Raw genomic sequence first — 24,532 nt, 5'->3', positions numbered from 1 at the left:
TACGACGATAGCGATTATGTGGAAATTGCTGTTCAGATTTTTTTCATTCTATATTATATTTGGTAAGGAATATTTAAGATTCCAGAGCTACTAAACTTTCGTTCAGTGCATCAAAAATTTATCATAGTTTAGTAGAGAAAACAAAATTTGTAGTAAAGTATTAGAAGACAACAAACTAACGACATTTTTAAAAGCAATTGTTCTTAAAAAGAATGTAAAAGTTAAATAACACATTAACAAAACGTTCGACGAGGATGGGATTCGAACCCACGCGTGCAGAGCACATTGGATTAGCAGTCCAACGCCTTAACCACTCGGCCACCTCGTCACATGCGATTCTTGGTAAATTTAGGTGTAATAACCTTCATTAAGTAATATCTTGTAAAATAATTGTAAATAAACGTATTGAATATATTTCATACATACAACAGTTTGTTATAATAAGGAGTATTATTATGAGATATCATCAAGTTTTTTAACTGTTTTTTTTTCATATAAGCTATATAAATTTCTGTCATATTCAATTAGTACGTACCTAATTAATCAAATAAGTGTAAAACATATACATACAAGTAATTATAGCAAATTTGCATCTTGTACACGTAAATAATGAAATAATCATTTTTTTATCAATAATAATCAATTAATATAATTAATGAACTTTTACAATAATTTGATTTATATATATATATATATTATAATTTATTTTTTAAGTATTTGCTCTATATATTTTCGCAGATTTGAAAGAAAAAATCTATACTTTAAAATAATTGCTAGCAGCTCTATTTTTAGAATCAATACAATATAACGAATATTATATGATGATATGCCCAAATTATTAATACTTTATTTGTATGTAAATAGAAACTTCTTAATCAAGTTAATTAAGAATAATATTAGGATTACTAATAATTAGGATTATAATATTAGATACAATATTTGTAAAAACATATTATTTTTTAATAACGACATCTAGTTGAAAATAAAAACATCATACATATAGTTAAATACGTTTATAAAATTTGGCTAGATGTCGCTTTACTCATTTATTAGTATTCAAAATTGTGTGTTCTATTCATACTTATAATCTATAAGTAGATAGTTTAAAATCCATAAAAATAGGAAAGTAGCCAATATCAAGAAGTCATTAATAGAAGACAGTCATTTTTATTTTAGTAGTGTAAACGAAAGCAAATACTTGAAGGAATTATTTAAGTTACTATAATGACAAAAAAATCAAAATAATAATTTATGATTTTTTCTTACTGCTATATTAATCGACCCTTATCGACCTTTATACGTCTTAGAAAGTAGATCAATGACTTCATAAGTTCATAAATATTAAGTAGGTAGAAAAGGACAAAATTATAATATCAAAGAACAGCGAAGACGTAAAAATGCAAGGACTTAGTGAAGTAAATCCCGGGATTGGCGAGCAAGACATCGGCAGGTCTTCATACTTGGAAAATTTTACAGGATTACCGTGTTACCAACCATCTCTTGTTTCCATCAATACGTTTCAAAAATAATTTTATAAAAGAAACAATTACTTAGTGTGAACTTATGTAAAGGTTTTCAGTTATATTAAAAAAAAATATAAATATAACGGAATAATCATTCATTAGATTTTTATCATTTGTATTATAAATCTTGACTGATGTAGGAACTGCTCTTATTTGGAAGATCTTATGTTCGAAGTTGAAGTGAAGAAGACTTGACCAGTATGTTTTTCATAATGTTAGAATTAGTTGATAAATTTAGTGTTTGTCCATAAATTTCTCGGAAACAAACTATGTATAACAACGATGAAAGACTAGAGAACGATCTTGTCAAAATCGGTTCAGTAGTTAAGGTACTCTGTTTAATTTTTTTAAATACCTTTTATTAAGAGTGGTGTCTTACGGCGTGCCGTATGACTGACCTTTGCCAGAATGAATAACATCCGTCGAACTTAGATTATAACAGGAAATCGATCTCTATCATCAATGACGTCGCTTACTAAAGCCAAGTGTCTGGTATAGAAAAAAAAAACATAAAAGTTACTTAGTTTAATCGTTACTGAACTCGTTGATGTATGTACGGTTGTGCATTAATAATTGGAAAGGAATAGAATTCACATTATTTTATTAAAATATAAATAATCTATAGATGCCAACTGATGCTAAATTTTTTCAATAAAGAAAATTGCCTTCTGGCTTCGAGTGGATTCTTGTGTGGAGTTTAAAATGAAGCACAGATATGAAACCACTTATGTTGTTCAATATGGACAGGAAAACGGTTCGGCTTGTGGAAAGTGGGCAGGCTCTTAGGGCAATTGAATAAAGAAGTCTCGATGCAAAGTGTTAGCTACAATAGCAATGCAACTGTTATTATAAATTTTTTGACAATAAAGAGTACGTGTTAAATTGTCTATGCACATAATTAATTACAAATAGCTCTGGAGTAGCCTGTATTTTTAATGAATATATTATATACAGAGCATAGCAACAAGGCCATCGCAATAGAATTATTATCCTTTAATCGCTGCCTCAAGCTTATTATAGATGATATATTGATTTGGAAACCTTACAACAAACCAAGACCAAAAAAAGTAATTTAATAAACATAACTTACTTAACTTATGTCGCCTAACATAAATATATTCATTACAAATAAATGTCTATTTTTATTTTAAATCACTTGATTGTACAATTACACATGACAATTAAGTACATATAAACACTTACGCATGACAATTAAGAAGAAACAATTTATTAAAATAAAAATTACGTAAAAAATGCGACTGACTCAAATTAACCGATCTTTTCGGTATTTTCTTTTCTTTTAAAATAATATACTAACTTGCCAACATGATATATGACTTGAAAAATCATATATGTAAAATGATTTTTAATAAAAATCTACCAGCTATTATAAAATTAAATTGAATATCTAGGTTATTCGCATGATTTATTTTAATAACTGTCACGTTGAATTCTGTTCAGTGGCTTGGGTCTTAAACAGTCAGTGACATGGAATTTAGAACCTCTTGAACCGCATGAATTATTTAGATACTAGGTAGTTGTCAGTGAAATGTAGTCACACATGTTGATAAATTATTGACAACATCAATTTCCTTTATTGATGCAAGCGAAACTTGAAATTGTGCGGATTTATCAGCGTAGGCAATTACTTGTTTACCTAATTTAAATTACGTATAAAAAAATTTGTTTTTATAAGTTGTGTTATGATCGAATGCTATTTTTATTAGTAAATGCAGACAAAGTGCAGAAAATTCAATCTTCTTAAGGATATCAAGAACCATCAAATGTTACAATATAATATAATTACAGAGAGGCACATGTGCCTTTGTTTCATTTTTTTCCTTTAGGCAAAGGTATATAGATAACAAATCCAACCTCCACGTGAAATGATACCTAACGCTTAAGTGCCACACATAAAACTAATTACATAATAGTAATTATTATTCCTATTGTTTAAATAGCTTTTAATTTTGTATAGATTTCATTCCGTTGTGTTGGGAGCGGAGCTTAGTTTTTCTTTGTTTTATGTTAGTATTGAAATGTAGTTCGCATTGAAAATTCACACGTAATTAATTGGAGTAGGTACAGACGGAACTCAATTACAGATCTCGGAGGTAGTTGTAGATTTATATACGCCTGGATAACTCGAGATCCACCACTTTTCTGCCAATTACACTTTGCACTACGTTCCTACAACGTCTTTTACTTAAACTTAGCTGTGGATAGTACTGAGAAATTCTTTTGTCTAATTAATTTAAATAAAGAAAACGGTTAAAATTTATCAATTAAAATATATCGCTATTTCTGGGGCCATTTTATTAAGAAGCTATAATAATATAATTGCCAGCTATAATGTATTAACCACGCTAATTAATTCTATATGCAATTAAAAAAGTAATTTGGGATGATCATTTAATATTTTCTCTAAAATTTTAGGAAATTTAACTCAATACCCTGTAAAAATAACGTTGATAAATAAGAAAACATCACAAAACCTACCAACTTCCTATCCCTTAAAAATACAAAGGTGAAAGTTAAATATATATATTATATATATGTTTATGTGCGTTATCTATGTAACACATACAATTAAAAACATTTTCCTTATATTAACTTGCGAATGCACTTTCCAATTTTCCGCGTCTGGCTCAAAACTTGGATGAAATATTGTTATGTAGATTCAAGTCTTGCAAATGAGTTTACAAGAGGAAAATTTATGACGTTTCTGTGTAAATATTTAAATTACATTTTTGTATCAGGTACACTCATACTTATGAAAACTTTTTGCTTGTTTACACAAAATAAGTTCCATTACCGGTATAATACTGGTAGAATTACTCGTAGCGCTGGTATTTTAGATAAATCTGAAAATACTTTTGTGTATATTTCATGATATTTGTTAATAATTTTGCAAGGATCATTTTATTATTGAAATTATACGGTAAAAAAGTATTTTTGTTTTATAGAACAATAGTCCTTACTTGTGTTTTGTTGTAATTTTTATTAAATTTATTATACGGAATATAGTACAGCAAAAAATATTTTTTTAATGAAACATTATAATCACTGCACATAAAAAAATAAAAGGGAGTCAATTGCTTTCATTTGAAGAAAATCTTACAAGAGCTATTAATCTGTTTAAATGCGACGGAACTCTGGCAACATTTCAGCATTTTCTCATAATTTACACGCTTTTCAACCAGACATCATAACGAGACGCACGAATAAAATATAACCGCTTTTTCATTCGCTTTCTATACTTTAATAGGTAGACTGCTTAGTATAGAGAATTATATGCACTTTTAGCACTTTACTCTCACTATTATAATATATATGCGTTGCATTACCATCATTATCTTTATCTATCTTCTTAATATATTTAAATCTCCTGTCACGATGTTTGTCCGCGATGGACTCTTAAACTACTTAACCGATTTTAAATTTAATTGGCACACCGTGAGCAGTCTGGTCCAACTTAAGAGATAGGATAGCTTAGATCTTTATTTTATTGCAAATTATTTATTTATTATTTGATACAATTCTAGCAGATGGCGCTGTGTAAAGTACCAACGTTTCACATAAGCTATTTACCTTTCACATCAGTTCTTCTACAGTTTCCCTTGAAAAGCTTACTACTATGTAATATAACAAAAACCTTAGCCACAGCAACGCTTGGCCGAGTCTGCTAGTCTATTATATAACTCTATCTATATATCAATGAAATATGTGAGATATGTAACGTGCGATGACCGCTGTCAAATTACTACAGGCTGTACATATACTACAGGATATTTTAACAAGAAATAAATATTTGAAGCGGTCAATACAAAACAAACGATACCTTTTATATTTAGTTTAAAGAAGGCGTTTGCAATTTGCATGCAACCCTCAAACAGTATTTAGATTCTTTTAACCCTATTTTCAGTGCAACAAATTAATGCAATGCGGAGAGCTACAGGAAATCTTACAAATGAAAATAATTTGCTGGAACGAAATTTAAATGAGATTGTCGACCTAAGCTTTGTATCGCCAGTTGTATAAATTAGTATATTTGGTCAAAGGCTAGACTTGTTACTAACGAGTAGGTATTTCTAATTCCTTGTATTGAATTTATTAACTGCAAGTTTCCTCATCTGCATCCGAAGTTATATCTGAATGAAATTATTTCCATTGAGACTGACAAACATTGAAGCAAATATAATATATGTACATGGATTTGTTTTACTTCGAACTTCGAAATTATTGCTCTGATCTGACTTATCATTTCTGATAACGCCTTAATAATTTGATTACAAATAGTAAAAAAAGGTTACAATTCACGCATAAAAAGATGAGCATGAAGATGTCATTAATGTCGATTAGATTAGTATCACACGTTGCATTCTTAGGTAAAAAACATAAGCAAATTTAAATTTAACATATTTTTTTTTAAATCATTCATTATAATATCGACATAGTAATAGACATATATAATATCGTTATTTATTTATTTTCTTGTCTTGTTGTTGTTTGTGAAGTTATTGTAAAAAAATACATACCTATACTTCTGTATACAATTTAATCGGAAAGCTAAATGGGTTTCACCCAAATAAAGCTTTCATCTGGCCTGGCCAACTTTGGCTTGGTTTTCATTTATATAAATAAAGGTTTTAAAATTTTACCTATTACTAACCTAATTATTGGTTTAATTAATGAATTTTCTAAGAGTTGGTAATTACTAACCACTCAATCATGGTCAATGTACTCAGTTGATATTGAAAACCTTTGACAATATTTATGGAGCCACTTTTTTAATAAACGCCAATTATTCAGTCAATCATTGAAAATCGGAACAATATTACAGACTAGCCCCGCTGAATGTGTTCTGAATTAAATAGGTTACTTGTGGGTGAGTAAATATTAAGGTGTAAAGGATTCGCGTGTGACACGCACTTAAAGCTTAGTTAGTGGAATAAGTAGTTATAGTAGAATTTTTTAGTTTGGGAAAGTAAGTAAGCTAATACCAAATTTGTAAACCCTTTCTCACAACTGCTTCCATGGCGCTGTTAAGCGGCCAATAACAGACAGATACATGTATCTCATTACAATAATGCCGAGTTCGAATGGCGCAAAATTGAAAATGTACATACATATTAAAAGTTAAGTTTTTTTTTCACGTATTTTCATCAAGGTGTGTTCATACAATGTTTTATTCGTGTAGTGTAAATATCGCGTAGATCTAGAAGCATAGAGATAGCGAGGTTGATGTCACTATTAATAAGTTAGTAGCGACCGACCCCTATACTTGACCCACGTTTTAATACCCGAAGCTCGCTTAAACAAACAAGCGATGTATTTTACTTTTTAGCACTTCAAAGGTTTGCCTCGAACGGCAAAGGTCGGACGCCAAAAGTCAAGTTCTAAAATAAGTGACTGGAAAATGTCTACGCAAACCTAAATACCAAATATATACCGCACACATTTTTCAAGTCTAATACAAAGAAAGACAAAATAAAAAGTACAATATTAAGTAAACCTCTCTCTCTTTGGGTTTTTTGAAGTTGATTCAAAATGCAACCAAGCTCAGATACACCGTGATACGTAATGTAGCACTCTCAGCATTGTAGCAATAATAAGAAATTCATGTCATATACCACATAATTAATTGTAATTTGTTCCTCACAAATTATATGTACTAGCTGTTATAGAATTATGGCACGTTATTGAACAAGGGATTATGTAAAATAATACAACATTATTAAATTATTTATGCGGTTTTAATTGCCACGCTATACCTTTTCCTTTCACCTTTCACACCTTGCCTACATACCATGCATTTAGTATTATTATCGATTCACAACGATATGTACCATTTTTCGGGTTAAATGAAACACAGAAAATAAATAACAAAAATGGCGGGGTAGCCGACCCAGCCGGGATCCAACCTCGAATTAGCCGAGAAGTCGCTGGGTTCAATAACTTATAGATTTTTGATGTCATTAATACATTCTTTAATACTGCTAACTAGATTTTCGGCTAGTAGTAGCTTAAATTATTAAGTTCAGTAGTAATTGTATTTGACAGGATTGATTGTTGTTTCTAGTTGTATAGGAGTTTTTAAATCATAATTATTAATTTTATACTTCTGAAATATAAACATGATAGTTGCACAATGGCTAAATTCACGAGAATTGCATTATTTTTAATTAGTTATAAAATGGTTTAATGGTTTTAAGTTTTTACTTATTATGTTTTTAGCTTAGTTTTTTCTATTGTATTAATATTAAGTTACTGTAAAAATAGGAAATGAGGAAATTAAATTAATGATTCATTATGAATAATAAACCATTAGTTTAATTTCCTCATTTCCTTCAGTCCTTCATGCTGTTTATATATTACTTAAATGTGTAAGAAGGTATACCTTCAGGAAATAATAAAATAGCTTCACTAATATGTATTTCAGTTTTCGTTAATATATAAGAAATTAAAGATTAAGCAAAGTTACACTTTATATATCTCAAAAGCTTATGTAGAAAATTTTCACTTCAATCTGTAATATAAATAATCTAGAGCTGTGGTAAATTGACGTCAGTGTATTAGAAAAATACAATTTCCTTGGAAAGGGAGGAAATCTCCCCAGAGAATGTAACACACGCAACTCGTGAAGAACATTTTTTATTTCAATAATAAAACGAAAACCACGTTAGAGGTGTGAGTGTTTCAGGTTGGTGTATTATGGATACAACTCTTATAAGGCACGGTTAGCAGTTTAGATTTTTAATTGAACCGCTTGCATACAAAATTCTGCGTCTGTTTTATAATTTCTCGTCAAAGACACGTGTCGAACGTCTAATCAGCATTCACTGTCAACTAAAAGTATATTAAAAGTTTGGGTCATAATTAATATATGTATATATTAATTATGACCCAAACTATTCTAAATATATTCCACAAAACGGTACCCAATACTTTGTGGAAGCAGCTGCCCACTGAAGTACTTCCGAACCAATAAAGAATAAATAATAAATACAACATATATATAGATTATAACTACTTTTCTTAATCTACGACAACTGATTCTATGTGCCTACGGGAAAGGCTATTATCCTCCATTTTTATTTATTGTACACTATTGTTATCTCATCTAGTATATTTTGTCAATAAAGAAAACTTTTTTACACGATAAAGGCTTACCTTTAACATTAAGTGTGCTGATACTAAAAAGCAATGTTTATATAAAGCCTCATGAAATATTTATTGCCCATTTGGAGGTTTGAGAAACCAAAATTTTCCGCCAATTTAACAAGATATGATGGCTATAATTCTACACTATCTATGAAAGCTTGATATAGGGTTTGTACATTTCAGAATAGATTCAGCGATTGTCTAGACGAAGCAGGAATATTTATTCGAATCATAACGAGATGAATAAAACATTGGAATGCGGCCACATTTTTTCTCATACCTTTTAACTTGCGCTAAGTCTAGTCTTAAAACTTAAGTAAGTAATATCTTTATGATATCGACCGAAGATAGAGAGCTCAATTTTACATGTGATGTCGAAAGCATTCCGGAACATATAATTTTCTCCAATATTTTAAAACTTCACGATAAACGGTGTTTGATTCACCTTTAACGAAAAATCTGTTCATCTGTATTCGTTGTGTGAATATTTCTACATATTTATATACAGAAAAGTGGTGACGGACACCAGTAGGGCGGCGTAGGTACCGCTGGCTCATCAGAGTGGAGGAGGACCTTCTGAAGCTGAAATCTGGCAATTGGCGGGAGGTCGCACATTCTAGGGAGCTTTGGAAGATTCTTATTTCAGAGGGCAAGACACTTTTTGGGGAGCCAGCGGGGTGAGTAAGTGATAAAAAAGTAGCATCGTGTATAGTGTAAGTATAATGAAATGCACTATACAGTTTTAGAGTGTTCCCAAAAGCAAATATTGGAACCCCTTTTTAATTTAACAAAAAAAAACAATAGTCTTCACACGGCACAATCTTTTGAACTACAAATCGTCCGTCTCAATTTTTTTTAAATCATCAACATACTATAACTGGCTTTGTGTAAATATTAATTGTCCATTAGCCATATTCGCTTTCCGTTTCATTAACTGTTTACGTTAATAAAAATGGATGTAAATCATGCCATTAGGGGCGCTTCAAGGCTTCGAGGCAGAGTTGATTTCGAGCCTGGCTCTAATTGAAATTAAATCTCATTACTTGGATAGCGGCAGGTGCGCATTTAGATTCAAAATACAAATTAAATCGTGTTATGGTTTAAATTTGTATTTAGTCCGGTGGTTTGGATATATTGATATCTTTTTGTACCTGGCATACACAAGTTAAAACAAATTATATAGCGGCATTCAACGACATTTCTCCTTTGTGCTTAATCTTGCTTTTGTTAAATATTGACGTTCCCGAGTGTAAAAAGTTACCAATATAATGAAATAAATTTTATTGTAAAGCTCTCTGAATCTGTGTCTTCATGTCCCAACTACATAGAACCAAACCGTAGTTGGAAATGACTCTACGACACTAATCTCCTAGAGAGGAAATTAGCTGTGAGAAGCTGTTTTCGATCAATATCAAGGATGCTATAACGAAATACAAAGTCAATTAGTAATCAAAAATCTATGTAGTTAAAACACCTATTGAAATCGAAATATAATCACTAATTTCGAATCAAAAATTACGCTGAAATCAGTTATTGGAAAGGTATGATCAACTCCGGAGATAGATCACGTCTGAAATTGAATTTTTCAGATCTGCTCCCGTAATAATATTTGCTTATAGGTTTCATTGCTTCGCTACATCTGTATCGGTTGTAAAGCGAAAGCAAAATGCAATTATCTGGTGTTCAATTTCTTTTTCTTTTCATTTGCAAATCTGAAATATCTTATTAAAGGGATCTCTAAACAACATGGAGCCTTTGACGCAATCTAGTATCAAGAAAGCATAACAACTTTATGGTTGGAAAAGCCTTTTCCAAGCTTGCTAAGTATTGTGTGATTTTCATATAGGATGTAAAATGGTAAATTTGCAAAGTAAACGGACTCCTAGAAAGAGTTCGATATTTAAAACATGCCATTCTTGTACGTATTGTCCATTCTTTAATACGTTTATTAATAATTTTATACTAAATTATAATATTCTAAACTTTCAATCTAATACAATATTTGCATACTCTCTCGTGCAGTGTACGTTTGCTGTCTGCAACGACTAACTTAATTTCTCTCCCAAATTCCATGCTCCCTTCTTGTAGCAAAGTTATACTATCTAGAGTTTAGAATGAGGTGTAAATTGTGTGTATATCATAAAAATTGATATATCCGCCTTTATAAATACATACATTAATTAAAATAACGTATTCTAAAGTTATTTGCGAATTTGCCTTTGTGTGAGTTAAAAGGATCAAATAAAAGTGTGAGCTCAAACAGAATCTGGCAGCTTAATTGCTAAAAGGATTTTAGTTGTAATTTTATTAAACTGTGTGTGAAAGGGCTGCGCTTACAAAGTCATACGGTCGTGGTACATCTACGTTAATCCTTGTAGCTAGAGCCATTCATAGCCGGTGCTTGGGCGAACAATGATGAAGCCGACATAAGTACTTGAGTGTAATCATCGAAATTCTGTCCATACCTGAACATCCTTTCAGGCTTCCCAACCAGGCTTTTAAGAGGTTTACTCTGCACTTATGTGACAAAAACCTCGTATGTAAAGATAGCTAGGAAGTTTGGCAAAGGATATCAACAACGTTTTATCATAAAGGATGCAGAATGTTTTCTATTGTTAATATTTATCCAAGGTGACGTGTAACGGGTGTAGATTTACGATAGTACGTTCAATAAGATAATTTTCCTCAAACTACATTTCTATTTTAAGCCATATTTGGGTCGGGTAAAATCCAAATAAAAATGTTACGTTATGTGAATGACTTTGCAAGGACTAATGTAATTTAAGGATCAAAACAAAAAATTAACAATACCACTATTAAAAAAGATAAATCTAAAGGCACTTATCTCAATTGATATGGTTTGATTAATATTAAGGACCCTGAGATTAATTTGGTCAGTGTGGGCTGATCGGTTTTAGAAAAAGCATTGTTGGGTGCCTTTACGTACGCTAACTAGCTACGTACGTAATTCGCTGTTTTGCTGATGATTTTTCTTTTTCTCTATTTTAAGTTCCAGCATTCTTTGTAATTTAATTTTATTTTATTGTGTAATTATCTTATCTTGTTTATGTTTTTAATTGTATTTTTTTTAGCATAACTTATGTTAACATGTATTGTCATACATATTAGATATAAGATTTTATAAAATTATCAGTAGATTTAGTAATATGTATGATGTTGTAGACGTAATAAATAAATAAATAAATAAATCTCCCTCGACGTTGAAGTATAATGACACTAGGTAAATCAATATGTTTATTATAGCACATAAATAGATTATATTATGCGCTATGAACTTTATAATAAAATCAGGTGAGGTGGTAATTCCATAGAAGGTATTTTAGTCCTGTAAATGACGGCAGCGATTACGTAAATCGTTACAATAGAAATATTTCTATGGAAGTATTTTACACTCGTCTGAAATTTGAATTATTTAAAGAAACAATAAAAAGTTATGTGTGCTTAAATATTTTTAATTACTTGCGTATAAGTTTTTATATATAAGTATTATTTGTTAAGGTAGTAAACATTGTTTTATGTTAAATATTATTATGAAATTAATTATAATTGTTGTTATTGTTTGTGCATTGGTGAAGTGTAATGCTATTAGTTTGGGTAAGTCCGTTTTGTTATGTTTCCGTTTGAAAGACTGTCGAAACCTATTTATAATGTAATCTCTTTATAACATTTTATAGATCGGTTACTCTTACATATTACCATTGGACTAATATATCTTTTCATATATTATAATACAGTATTAATTTTTTCATGATTTATTATCACTTAGTTTCTTTAACCGTACAACTTTTCCTTATTCATATTTTTTTGTATAAAACGTTGAAAACAGTTTGATTATAGTTTTTTATATATCATTTATGTCACTCTATAAAAAGTATTGGTGTTATGTATGAGTTGATTCTATATTCTATATACTTACCATAAGAGCAAGGTTTTAAAGGTTTTTTTTTATTTCCAGACTACTATGACCCCGGTTCTGACTTCTATGTGCCGCCGGATAATGATTCTGAAGAAGATTCAAATCAGGTAGGTATATGAAGTTTAAATAGGGCTTATTCGATAAAAGATTGACATCCTTAATATTATAATAATATACCTATATGTGTTGAAGCATTTAGAAGAACTCTTACAAAGTTATTCTTAATGCTTCAACACATCTATGTACTTTATTATAAGCTTATTCAAACACCATCGAGATAATAATATTTTACAGTGACATACACAGTATAGTATAGACACAGTATAGTTTTATACGGATTTTTTTTAAATTTCTTATTTGTTTAATAGTACCTACAATATTATTGAATTCACAAGAATTTTGGCTTGTACCCGCCTACACGAGTGTCCACGTATTTCTATTTATTTAGATTTTCATTCAAAGGGTGAAACAATTTAGTCATAGCTGAAGTAGTTTCTGAATTAAACTGAAGTAACGGATACAATTTCGGGCAGTTTAATATTTTTAATTTGTGGGCTTAAATGTCCGCACTGTCCTTTTGAATTTACAACATAAGTTAATATTTCACTAAGGTTAAGTCATTTGCAGTAATTTAGTGTTATAAGTGCTAAATCTACTAAAAATAAGTGTGTTTATATACCATATGCTTGTCCCGTTTGTTGCAGGCCGTGAATACATTTTTACAACCACCTAAAGTACAAATAATGTTATTTTACGAAGTTTTTTGTCCACACTGTCGAACATTCTTCACAGAAACATTCAGCCCAGTTTTAGCAAAACTAGGAAGATATCTCGATATATATACTTATCCTTATGGTAATGCTGAGGTAAGTATATTCAAAATCAAAACCATTTATTCATGTAGGTAACAGAATGTATGAATTTTAAAGGTTCATGTTAAAAATTTTCCAATTAAGCTTGTAGAACGGAAGAGAAGAACTGGCAGTAAACTCTCCGCCACTCTTTTTAATCGCCAAGTTTTTGGTTTTACACAATGTTTGTAAGAAGATGCAACCGTTGGACCATGTTCCATATGACATCTTAGGTAATTGATAGTTAATTAACGATAGTAAAATAAATTAAAAACAAAGATTTGTCCTCTATCAGCAGGAGACATGGTAACATAGAAGAACAAAGATAAGCAAGTCATTATCAGGCCCAGATTACTTTTTGTCTATTTATCACTAAGAACATCCTTTGAACCAACTTCATATCTTTAGACGTTACATCGTGGGAATGATTAACAATAACTCACCCGAAATTTGAAGAAAACGACCACCATAATTATTGTATAGCTAAATTTTTTACAACAATACACAGATTTTGACTCCAATACTTCATACATTATGTCTAAGTAATATATATAATTATTTTTTATGGTTTTTAGACAGTTGAAAAGAATAACAAAATCTATTTCACTTGCCAACATGGACCTACTGAATGCTATGGGAACAAGTTACATGCATGTGCGCTGGATATTGTAAAGTCCAACACCCGTGCTTTGAAGTATAATATTTGCATGATGAAGTATTCCAACAGCAATCAAGGTTCTGACGATAACGCTGCTGACAAGGTAAGACTTGATAACCAGGCAATTTAAATTGAAAATTATCCAGTAGAATTTAAATTTTATTGAAAAGAATGAAACCAATGGCGCTAAAACCTTGTAAGGTCTAGTGGGCCTCAGATTTCTTTTTTGTTTCCTGATCATTTGTTTTATTAATATGCAAGTAGGTCATCTGCCATCTGCGCCTGATATACGCCTTCGAGTTTTTGTGTCTGAGGCATTCCGATTTCCTCACGATATTCTACTTCACTGTGCTAGTGAGAGTAGTATGAAAACATAGACAACAAACAAGTATATTCGTGTTCAGTCGGATCTCTGGGATGAAAATCGAACGCTAATACCACTAAACCAACATTGCTCTATAGAATTTTAAAAGGGTCATTATTTTTATCTGTTGGTCGATATTGGAAATACACTCAGTAGAGGAAAGCAAATTTTGGCTTTTGCTTATTGTTTATATTATATTTGTTGTTTTTGTTGTATGTTTATTGTGTGCGGTGACTAATCATCATCACAAATTACCGATTCCACTTTTTCTGAATTTTAAATAGACGTTTTTTATAATATATAATTAAAAATTAATAATTATTAATATAATATTATTCTAATGAAAGATAAAGCAAGAAAATATAGATAAATCAATCAGTCGTTAAATTTTCAGTGTGGCAAATCTCTGCTTATCGATTCGACACCAATAAAGAAATGCGCAAAGGGCAGCAGAGGCACTGAACTTCTAAAATTGTACGGCGAAGAAAGCAAAAAGGCAGATTTTAAGCACGTCCCACATATTCTAATAAATGGTGTCAAAAATGACGGAAAACACTTTATGCGTGATGTTTGCGCAGCATTTGCTGAGCCCCCTTCAGAATGTCGGGATATTTTGTAAATCGAGCATAGTTGTTATTATTATATCGTTCCTATATGTATTTGGAGTAATATACATGACGAAGGTGGAGGAAATCAGTTGGTGTGCGAAATAATGATTAGATCGGTTTTAAATAAAAAGTATTGTTAAGTGTATCCCTAACCTTATGTTTTGCTTATAATTATTTTGTACCTAACAATAAATTGTGATATCTTATTTTAACTTGAATATAATTTATTGTATTTATTTTTTATTACTGATTTATTGTATTTATATATTTAAGTATATATTTTTTAACCAGTATGTTTTACCTAAATTGACATATTTTTAGACATAAGAACACATACCGTACATTCAGCACTACGTATGATGTGGTAAGCTGTAATAAATACATACATAACTAGTGGTTGCCTGAAAGAAATCGCTTGAAAGCGATAGGGCCGCCAGTTGCCCTCTTTTTCATTTAATTATGTTCAATTTTTATATTGTTATGTGATATATATATATATGTGTGTAATGAAATAAATAACACTGGAAAATTTGTTGATGTTTTTCAATTAAATTATTTATTTAAAATGATCGTCCCAAATGGATTACAGGGACAATTTTACATCTGTTTTGCTGCTATTGTTTGTACATGATCAGTTTTTCTACAAAGTCAAGAGTCATTTTCCGGAATTCAAACTAGGAATTTCAAGCTAGCCTCAGAGTTTTGTTTGAAAGTACCTACAACTTCTGAGCTTGGGCGGTAAATCAAATGTACAATATATAATTAACATAAATTGTTGATAAAAACACTTCGTTCTAATGAACTTGCAAGTCTGATCTCTGATATGGCTAATGACCTGTGATTGATAATATCTATATCGAATAAATGGGAGTTAGTTTGACATCATTGTCAATAAGATATAGAAGTTAACATGAGAACCATAATTTATTTGGTTTTAGTTAATTTTTTTATAATAAGTGTATTTTCAGGTAAAATCTACATTATTTGCCCCTTTTTAAAGCCAAGCGGTTTTGTTTATATAATTTATTCCTCAAAAACTTTGGTTTTTTGTTTCACACAAGAGCTCTTGATTTTATTTTCACATTATCTTTATTGCCATATTCATCACCTAAATATAATATTGAAATGTAAAGCACAAGTAATCCTTTACAGAGACGAACGAAATTACAGAGAAAAATGAAACAAAACTGGCTGATGAGGACGCGGTAAAAAATCTCCTTCCATATTTTTTAATCTTTTATACATCCATTAAGCTAAATTTGTATTTTAGTTAAACTTTTAACTGACAAGCCGACTTTATATGTGTATACACTCAACATAAATGTATTATATTTCAAGCATCTATCTAATCGGGATATCTGATTGCTATGTTTTTTGCATCATCTATAAACGGATGGTAAAAGTACGCAATTCGAATTCTGTGTAGTATTTATTTTCTATTCAAATTTAGACGAGTGTTGTTATAACTATTTAAACGGTGCAGTTTCCTCGTGTTATTTCTAGAATAACATTAGTCAATATTAACAAATCTTAAATATGTTCATGCTATTTATTTTCAGGACATTCAGAAGTCCCCGAAATTAAACATAAAATATTATTATGAAACTCATTGCCCGTACTGCAGGAATTTCGAAACAGATTATTTTAGAGAAATTATTGAAAAGCTACACGACTATTTGGATATTCAAACTTATCCATATGGAAATGTTAACGTAAGTTTATTGTCAGATATCTGTATAAGATTGAATTATAATATAAATTAATAATAATGTCGCATAAAATGGGCATGCTAGAGATACCTACTATGTAAACTTTATTTTGTTTTCATAAAGAAATATTCGCAAGAATTAATATGTTTTTTTACAGAGATTGCATCTCCCAAACGATACAATGGAATATGTGTGTCAACATGGGCCTGATGAATGTTATGGTAATAAATTGCACGCCTGTGCTTTAGATGTAATTAAAAACCATACGGCTGCTCTCCTGTTTAACAACTGTATGATGGACAAATCACAAGAAAACAAGGGTTCTGATGATAAAGCTGCTGACAAGGTATTTGCCTATATCGGTGTAATCTCACATTATTTATAACCTGTTAGCTCTACACCGACTTAGCATCAAGTCATTGATAAATTAATTTTGATAAGTTTAAGAGTATCGCTAATTTAAAAAAATTATAGACGTTAAAATAGGTTTTATTTATATAATAAATTGAAGAGGTACATATCTTTTTGCAGTGTGCCTCTAACATGGGATACGATTCAAATGGAATTAAAGAATGTGCCCTAGGAGAAAGAGGCAGTGAACTTTTTAATTACTACGGAGAGGAAACAAGTAAAGACAAAATCCGTGGTGTACCAAATATATGGATAAATGGGTCAAAGTATGAAAGAAGTGACGATGTTATGACAGACATTTGTGAATATTTTGTGAACCCTATTCCTCCTTGTGAAAATAAAAATAGAACGAATGCTAAACATAAAGAAAACGATAAATAAATCACTATTTATACGATACATTTATTTATTATTTAATTAATATTTCCATCCCCTTAGAAGTAAATCAATACGTGTTTTTACTAAAATATTCAGACATACCTTTTCTATAGTGCATACCTTGGTCTACGTATATTTTTTTTAATAGAACAGGGGGCAAACGGGCAGGAGGCTCACCTGATATTAAGTTATATGGACACTCTCAATGCCAGAGGGCTCACGAGTATTATAGATTCGTCTTTGCCGTTTGAAAGTAAACTAATCTTACTTCCAACTGAGATTAGGGTTGTCAGTCTCTGGTCGTTAGCTATATTACTTACCAAAACTCTTACTTAAACTACTTATGCTGTGCCTTCTAATCCTGTGACTTCTGTTTCACATTACAGGTTACCAAGCTTTATTATATATCATACATAATATACGTAATTTCATTTTATTTAAAAAATGTATTTAAAAATAATCGCGATACAAAGAAATTTTCATTAGAATGTTGTTAACATTTTACAGAATGTGAAATATCTAAATAATAAACTAAACTATGTGTAGCTTATATTTACTAGGGTATTTCTAAGTCACATATATACATAATAAACATTAAACGATACGTATTAATTGACCCAAATGTTGTGTCAGTAATAGCCCAGTCATATTAGGGGTTTCACCTCGGAATGAAAGATAATAAGCTGCAAATTGGTATGAACCTTTGTTTTGTCATTCTAAATGTTGTCTCAAAAGTCACAATCGTTATCGTGTCCGCGTCTCAAGATATTCAAGGTCAAAGGTCACAAAAATCGGTTTTTCGCGAATATCTGGCTTCCTATCGGTTAAATGAGATTTGCATTTATTATAAAAGTTGTAGGCTATAAAATTCCCTACAACTTTTGTTTAAACTTTTTTTTCATACGACCAACCGTTTTGAAGTTAGAGCGCGAAGTGCACATCGTACAGTCATATACGGCCTAATGCAAGGTCAAGCGTGAGTTATGGTTATCAGTACGTTATAAAGTCAATTATTTACAATAATTATAATTATTAAACAATGCCTATTATTTATGTTCTAACTATTAATTATTTATATTTAATTAAAGTAAGTAACTTGATTATTTATATATAATTATTCATATTTAACTATTTAAGTATAAAATATTATTAATTCTGGATTATATATTTTAGTTTTATTTTAAGTTAAAATGATAGTAAGAGTATATATTTTACACATATTTTTATTTATTATTAAATACGGCATAATATACATTTATCAAAATGTGAGTTCAAATATCAAAAGTATCTTTGTTGATTTTAATTGTAATGAAATTGGAAATAGAAGCTAATTATCTTCTTCTTCTTCGTCTTCTTCTTCTTCTTGTCGCTCAAAAATGTTCGATTCATTGTCATCATCCTCATTATCTGTCATGTTCATCTCCAAACCTTCCAGAATATCGGGATCATATGTATTTTCTTCATCGGGATTACTTGGATACAGTGAAGCGTTGAGGCAAGCTTGTCCGTTGCACTGGCCGCAAGCTAAAGAACATTGTAGCCCTGATTTTCTGCATCCACAGCGGGAACCACAACCATTTTTGCAATTGCAAAATATTACGTTTAGTAGTTCGGCTGGTGCTGGAGGTAATAACGTTCGTATGGGCTCCAGGATTTCATTTTCAAGCATCCAGCCCTATTCTTGAGGTTCTAAGTCCTTCCCTAACCACGTTTGAATCTGGTAGTAGACACGTTTTATGTGTTGATGAGCTGCTACACTTGTTGGTGGAAGTGTTGACAGTTGTACAGGTTTATGTCTGTACGATGTGCACTTCGCGCTCTACCTTCAAAACGGTTGGTCGTATGAAAAAAAAGTTTAAACAAAAGTTGTAGGGAATTTTATAGCCTACAACTTTTATAATAAATGCAAATCTCATTTAACCGATAGGAAGCCAGATATTCACGAAAAACCGATTTTTGTGACCTTTGACCTTGAATATCTTGAGACGCGGACACGATAACGATTGTGACTTTTGAGACAACATTTAGAATGACAAAACAAAGGTTCATACCAATTTGCAGCTTATTATCTTTCATTCCGAGGTTGACCCCTTTTCTTACCTAATATGACTGGGCTAGCCCAGTCATATTAGGGGTTTCACCTCGGAATGAAAGATAATAAGCTGCAAATTGGTATGAACCTTTGTTTTGTCATTCTAAATGTTGTCTCAAAAGTCACAATCGTTATCGTGTCCGCGTCTCAAGATATTCAAGGTCAAAGGTCACAAAAATCGGTTTTTCGCGAATATCTGGCTTCCTATCGGTTAAATGAGATTTGCATTTATTATAAAAGTTGTAGGCTATAAAATTCCCTACAACTTTTGTTTAAACTTTTTTTTCATACGACCAACCGTTTTGAAGTTAGAGCGCGAAGTGCACATCGTACAGTCATATACGGCCTAATGCAAGGTCAAGCGTGAGTTATGGTTATCAGTACGTTATAAAGTCAATTATTTACAATAATTATAATTATTAAACAATGCCTATTATTTATGTTCTAACTATTAATTATTTATATTTAATTAAAGTAAGTAACTTGATTATTTATATATAATTATTCATATTTAACTATTTAAGTATAAAATATTATTAATTCTGGATTATATATTTTAGTTTTATTTTAAGTTAAAATGATAGTAAGAGTATATATTTTACACATATTTTTATTTATTATTAAATACGGCATAATATACATTTATCAAAATGTGAGTTCAAATATCAAAAGTATCTTTGTTGATTTTAATTGTAATGAAATTGGAAATAGAAGCTAATTATCTTCTTCTTCTTCGTCTTCTTCTTCTTCTTGTCGCTCAAAAATGTTCGATTCATTGTCATCATCCTCATTATCTGTCATGTTCATCTCCAAACCTTCCAGAATATCGGGATCATATGTATTTTCTTCATCGGGATTACTTGGATACAGTGAAGCGTTGAGGCAAGCTTGTCCGTTGCACTGGCCGCAAGCTAAAGAACATTGTAGCCCTGATTTTCTGCATCCACAGCGGGAACCACAACCATTTTTGCAATTGCAAAATATTACGTTTAGTAGTTCGGCTGGTGCTGGAGGTAATAACGTTCGTATGGGCTCCAGGATTTCATTTTCAAGCATCCAGCCCTATTCTTGAGGTTCTAAGTCCTTCCCTAACCACGTTTGAATCTGGTAGTAGACACGTTTTATGTGTTGATGAGCTGCTACACTTGTTGGTGGAAGTGTTGACAGTTGTACAGGTTTATGTCTGTACGATGTGCACTTCGCGCTCTACCTTCAAAACGGTTGGTCGTATGAAAAAAAAGTTTAAACAAAAGTTGTAGGGAATTTTATAGCCTACAACTTTTATAATAAATGCAAATCTCATTTAACCGATAGGAAGCCAGATATTCACGAAAAACCGATTTTTGTGACCTTTGACCTTGAATATCTTGAGACGCGGACACGATAACGATTGTGACTTTTGAGACAACATTTAGAATGACAAAACAAAGGTTCATACCAATTTGCAGCTTATTATCTTTCATTCCGAGGTTGACCCCTTTTCTTACCTAATATGACTGGGCTATAACTCAAGTCAGTATCCAATAAGCATTCGAACCGAGAGAACATAAAGAATGGTGCCTGTTTTTCTTATTTGTTCATTCTGTGTGACATTAGCCAATTCGTACACAAGTAAGGAAACATTTGAATTATATTAGTAACGCTTTCATAGTGCTTAAAAATATTTACACGTCAGAAAATACGTCAGTGTAATGTATACAATATTATTTTTATCGTTTTTTCTAACACTTTGAAATTCTCTTACCGTATTTTTTATACCTTGTGAAGTAAAGAGCGGGTAATTTACAGCTCGGGTCTATAGTATGTCTTACACAACTTATGATTTTTACGATTATATGTAATTAAGCTGGAAAAGATACATCCATACTTGAAAACTTTAACAATTGGAATAACAAAATAACATATATCCTTATACAGTTCTTACAGATGTATCATTTAACGACTTGCTTGACGAAGATCTGCCAACTGCTGATGTCGATTTAATGCATTTTATCCCAGACAAGGTAGTTATTTGTATAATAAATAGTTAATATTTGTATAAGCCTTACTAGATATATTTTGCAGACATACACGGAACAGAAACTAAATATAAAATTATTCTACGAATGCCACTGTCCAGGTTGCAGAGAGTTTGAGACCACTGAATTTAAAAAAACGGTCGAAAGGTTGAATGACTATCTTGATATTCAAACCTATCCTTACGGAAATGCTAAGGTAATATATACAACTGTAGCAAATCTATCATTTCCAAAGTTAAATCTATTATATTATATTTTATTTATTTTAATTTTTTATTTATTTATGTATTTATTTAATTATTTATTTATTTAATCAATTATTTATTTATTTATTTGATAATTTTCCGAAGCTAGAAATATAATTGCATTTATAATTCCGATTCCAATAAAATCATTATAATGAAGAAAAAATATTGTAAAAGTTTAATATCATGTCTTCAGATATCAAAATTGTACCATTGACCCTTCACCTAAACATCTAATACTTATAATTCAAAAACGAAGCTATAAAGATATTGTTGATATTTTTGTAATATTTGAGAAACTTACCTCTAATCTTAAAGATATTTTGGTTTTCATAAAACAAACGCACATATTTGTATATATATATATATAAACAAATGTATTTTATTCATGCGATAGTAACTATTCGTTTAACAGACTGAAGAACATGACGGTAAAGTGGAATTTAAATGTCAACACGGGCCTAAAGAATGCTACGGAAACAAACTTCACGCATGTGCCTTGAATATAATTAAAAATCACACAGCTGCATTACAGTTTAATATGTGCATGATGGAGAGTTCACAAGAAAACCGGGGATCGGATGACAAAGCCGCTGATAAGGTATTAGTTTTGCTCTCCAAACCTTAACTGTAATGCTTTATTTATTTGATTTGATGATGTCGAACGTAAAGACCCGACGTTACACTTGAATGCCTGCTAAAATTTTCATAAATACTTATGTATGAAATATATGACGCGAAATGAAAATAAAAATTTGAACTTGTGTTTCAGTGTGGAGCAAATATGAGAATAGATTCAAGACCCATAAAATCTTGTGCCAAAGGAGCTAAGGGCATAGAACTGCTAAAATACTACGGAGTCGAAAGCACTAAAATTGGGTTCCAGTATGTCCCATTCGTTCTTATAAACGGAGTAGAATATAATGGAGAAAATTTTTTCAAAGATGTATGCAAATATTTTTCGAAACCACCACCATCGTGCATGGGTATTGAAAACTAAAAAAGGATTGGTTGAAAATATAGTAATTTTCAGGTCACTATCTTGTATTAAGTGTATATACTATATATGTACATATATTGTACCACCTAACCGTTAAATTATATATATCGACTTCCGTATATTGAGAAATGATATTGATACCTTCCTTATACACTAGTCCTGTGTATGAAACATATCCACATTATAGTAAATGTTTTATGTCATAGAATAATCCATTTGAAACGCTTGTAAAAATTAATATTAATAATAAATGTCATATAAGTTAATTCACAATAATTCCCTTCGGCAACTCAACATTGAGATGTAATGTGCTAAATGCTATTTTTGTATAATAATAAAACATACTTATCCTATGGAATTCCTTTATTTTATCTTAATAATAATAATAATAATAGCCTTTATTCAGACTACATACTTACATACTAAATGACATTAGCTTACGACTGTCTCAACAAATTGTATATACATTTTAGTAATCAGGAACAGATTTTTAAAATATATGTTACCTTGTAGTCAATCTATTATTATTTATTTAATTTTTTTTCAACGTTCACCTCTCTACTTAATGACCTGAAAAAGCTGAAAATACACTTATCTGTAATAAAAAGTCAATATATTGAGAGAGTGTTGTAACAAATATAGTGCAGATTTAAAGGACTGTTTAAATACAAGTTAAAGCAAAAAGTAAACAAATATTCAAAATTGAATTCGCTTGTTAAGAATAATTTGAGTGTTCTTAGTTAAAACTAATCCCGTCAAACTTTTTAAAGGGCGCAGCATCTTTTATTCATCATAAAAATATAAAAATAAATCTTTAGGACAGACATCATACATCTTTTTGGACTTGTTTAACTCACAAATGGCTTTAACAGAGGACTATCCGAATAGGATACGATTTATAAGCGGGAAGTTAGCATTTGTACGTGTCGTGGCACCCGCAGATCCGTAGCCAAATTCCCGTTGCAAATAATTCGAAGAGGCTAGTACGAGATTTATATAAAACTTTCTCCTTCTAAATTGATTATTTCAAGTCCTATTGAAAAGACGCAGCTTCACAACAATAAATTAAAGCAAAGTGTTGAAGGATGACGGGTCACAATTACGGGACTGTTTTATATATTTACGAACGTTTTCGTTTATTCGATAAACCTATACTAGCCGCACTGTTGGGTATTGTAGACTCGTCGGGAATTCTTGGCGCATGTGCGCTGTTCCCACATGTCTGGCGCGGGGTGACACGGCAAACTACATCGCTTATTGTTCCGAAGCAAATACTTAGCTTCATATCGTTTATATCCGCATAACCGACTCTCGCTAAAATTGCGATTGAATTTTTAACAGGCGTTTTACATTTTTTAACTAAAAACTAAATCGTAGATCAATATAGCTTATTGACTATATTGTGTAAGATATTGTAGCTTATCATATGGGAAGAGCTTTACGAAATTGGAGTGCAATAATTACTTTGTTCCCCACGATAATACTCTCCAATATAGTAATTTTTTTATACCGGACAGACATTGGCCACAAAATCACCTGATGTTAAGGTAGATATGTGGCTTATTAGTTCTCAC

General features: G+C 30.8%; 1 protein-coding gene and 1 non-coding gene across 2 annotated transcripts; one reads left to right on the top strand and one right to left on the bottom strand.

Annotated features, from left to right (window-relative positions):
* Nucleotides 1-246: 246 nt before the first annotated feature.
* On the bottom strand, nt 247-328 carry Trnas-gcu. The gene has a single exon. It is a non-coding gene; the product is annotated as a tRNA-Ser (tRNA).
* Nucleotides 329-12,073: 11,745 nt separating this feature from the next.
* On the top strand, nt 12,074-23,345 carry LOC110994806. Its single transcript, XM_045630774.1, has 11 exons — nt 12,074-12,302; nt 12,664-12,731; nt 13,329-13,490; nt 14,051-14,236; nt 14,892-15,113; nt 16,258-16,310; nt 21,248-21,306; nt 21,613-21,698; nt 21,760-21,909; nt 22,374-22,559; nt 22,731-23,345. Exons 1-11 carry the CDS (start codon nt 12,224-12,226, stop codon nt 22,956-22,958), a joined length of 1,479 nt encoding a protein of 492 aa, XP_045486730.1. The 5' UTR covers nt 12,074-12,223; the 3' UTR covers nt 22,959-23,345.
* Nucleotides 23,346-24,532: the final 1,187 nt, after the last annotated feature.

This window comes from Pieris rapae, chromosome 1 (assembly GCF_905147795.1).
Source record: "Pieris rapae chromosome 1, ilPieRapa1.1, whole genome shotgun sequence".
Classification (NCBI taxonomy): domain Eukaryota; kingdom Metazoa; phylum Arthropoda; class Insecta; order Lepidoptera; family Pieridae; genus Pieris; species Pieris rapae.
The sequence above is the reverse complement of the archived record's forward strand: the minus strand, read 5'-3'. Positions and strand labels throughout refer to the sequence as shown.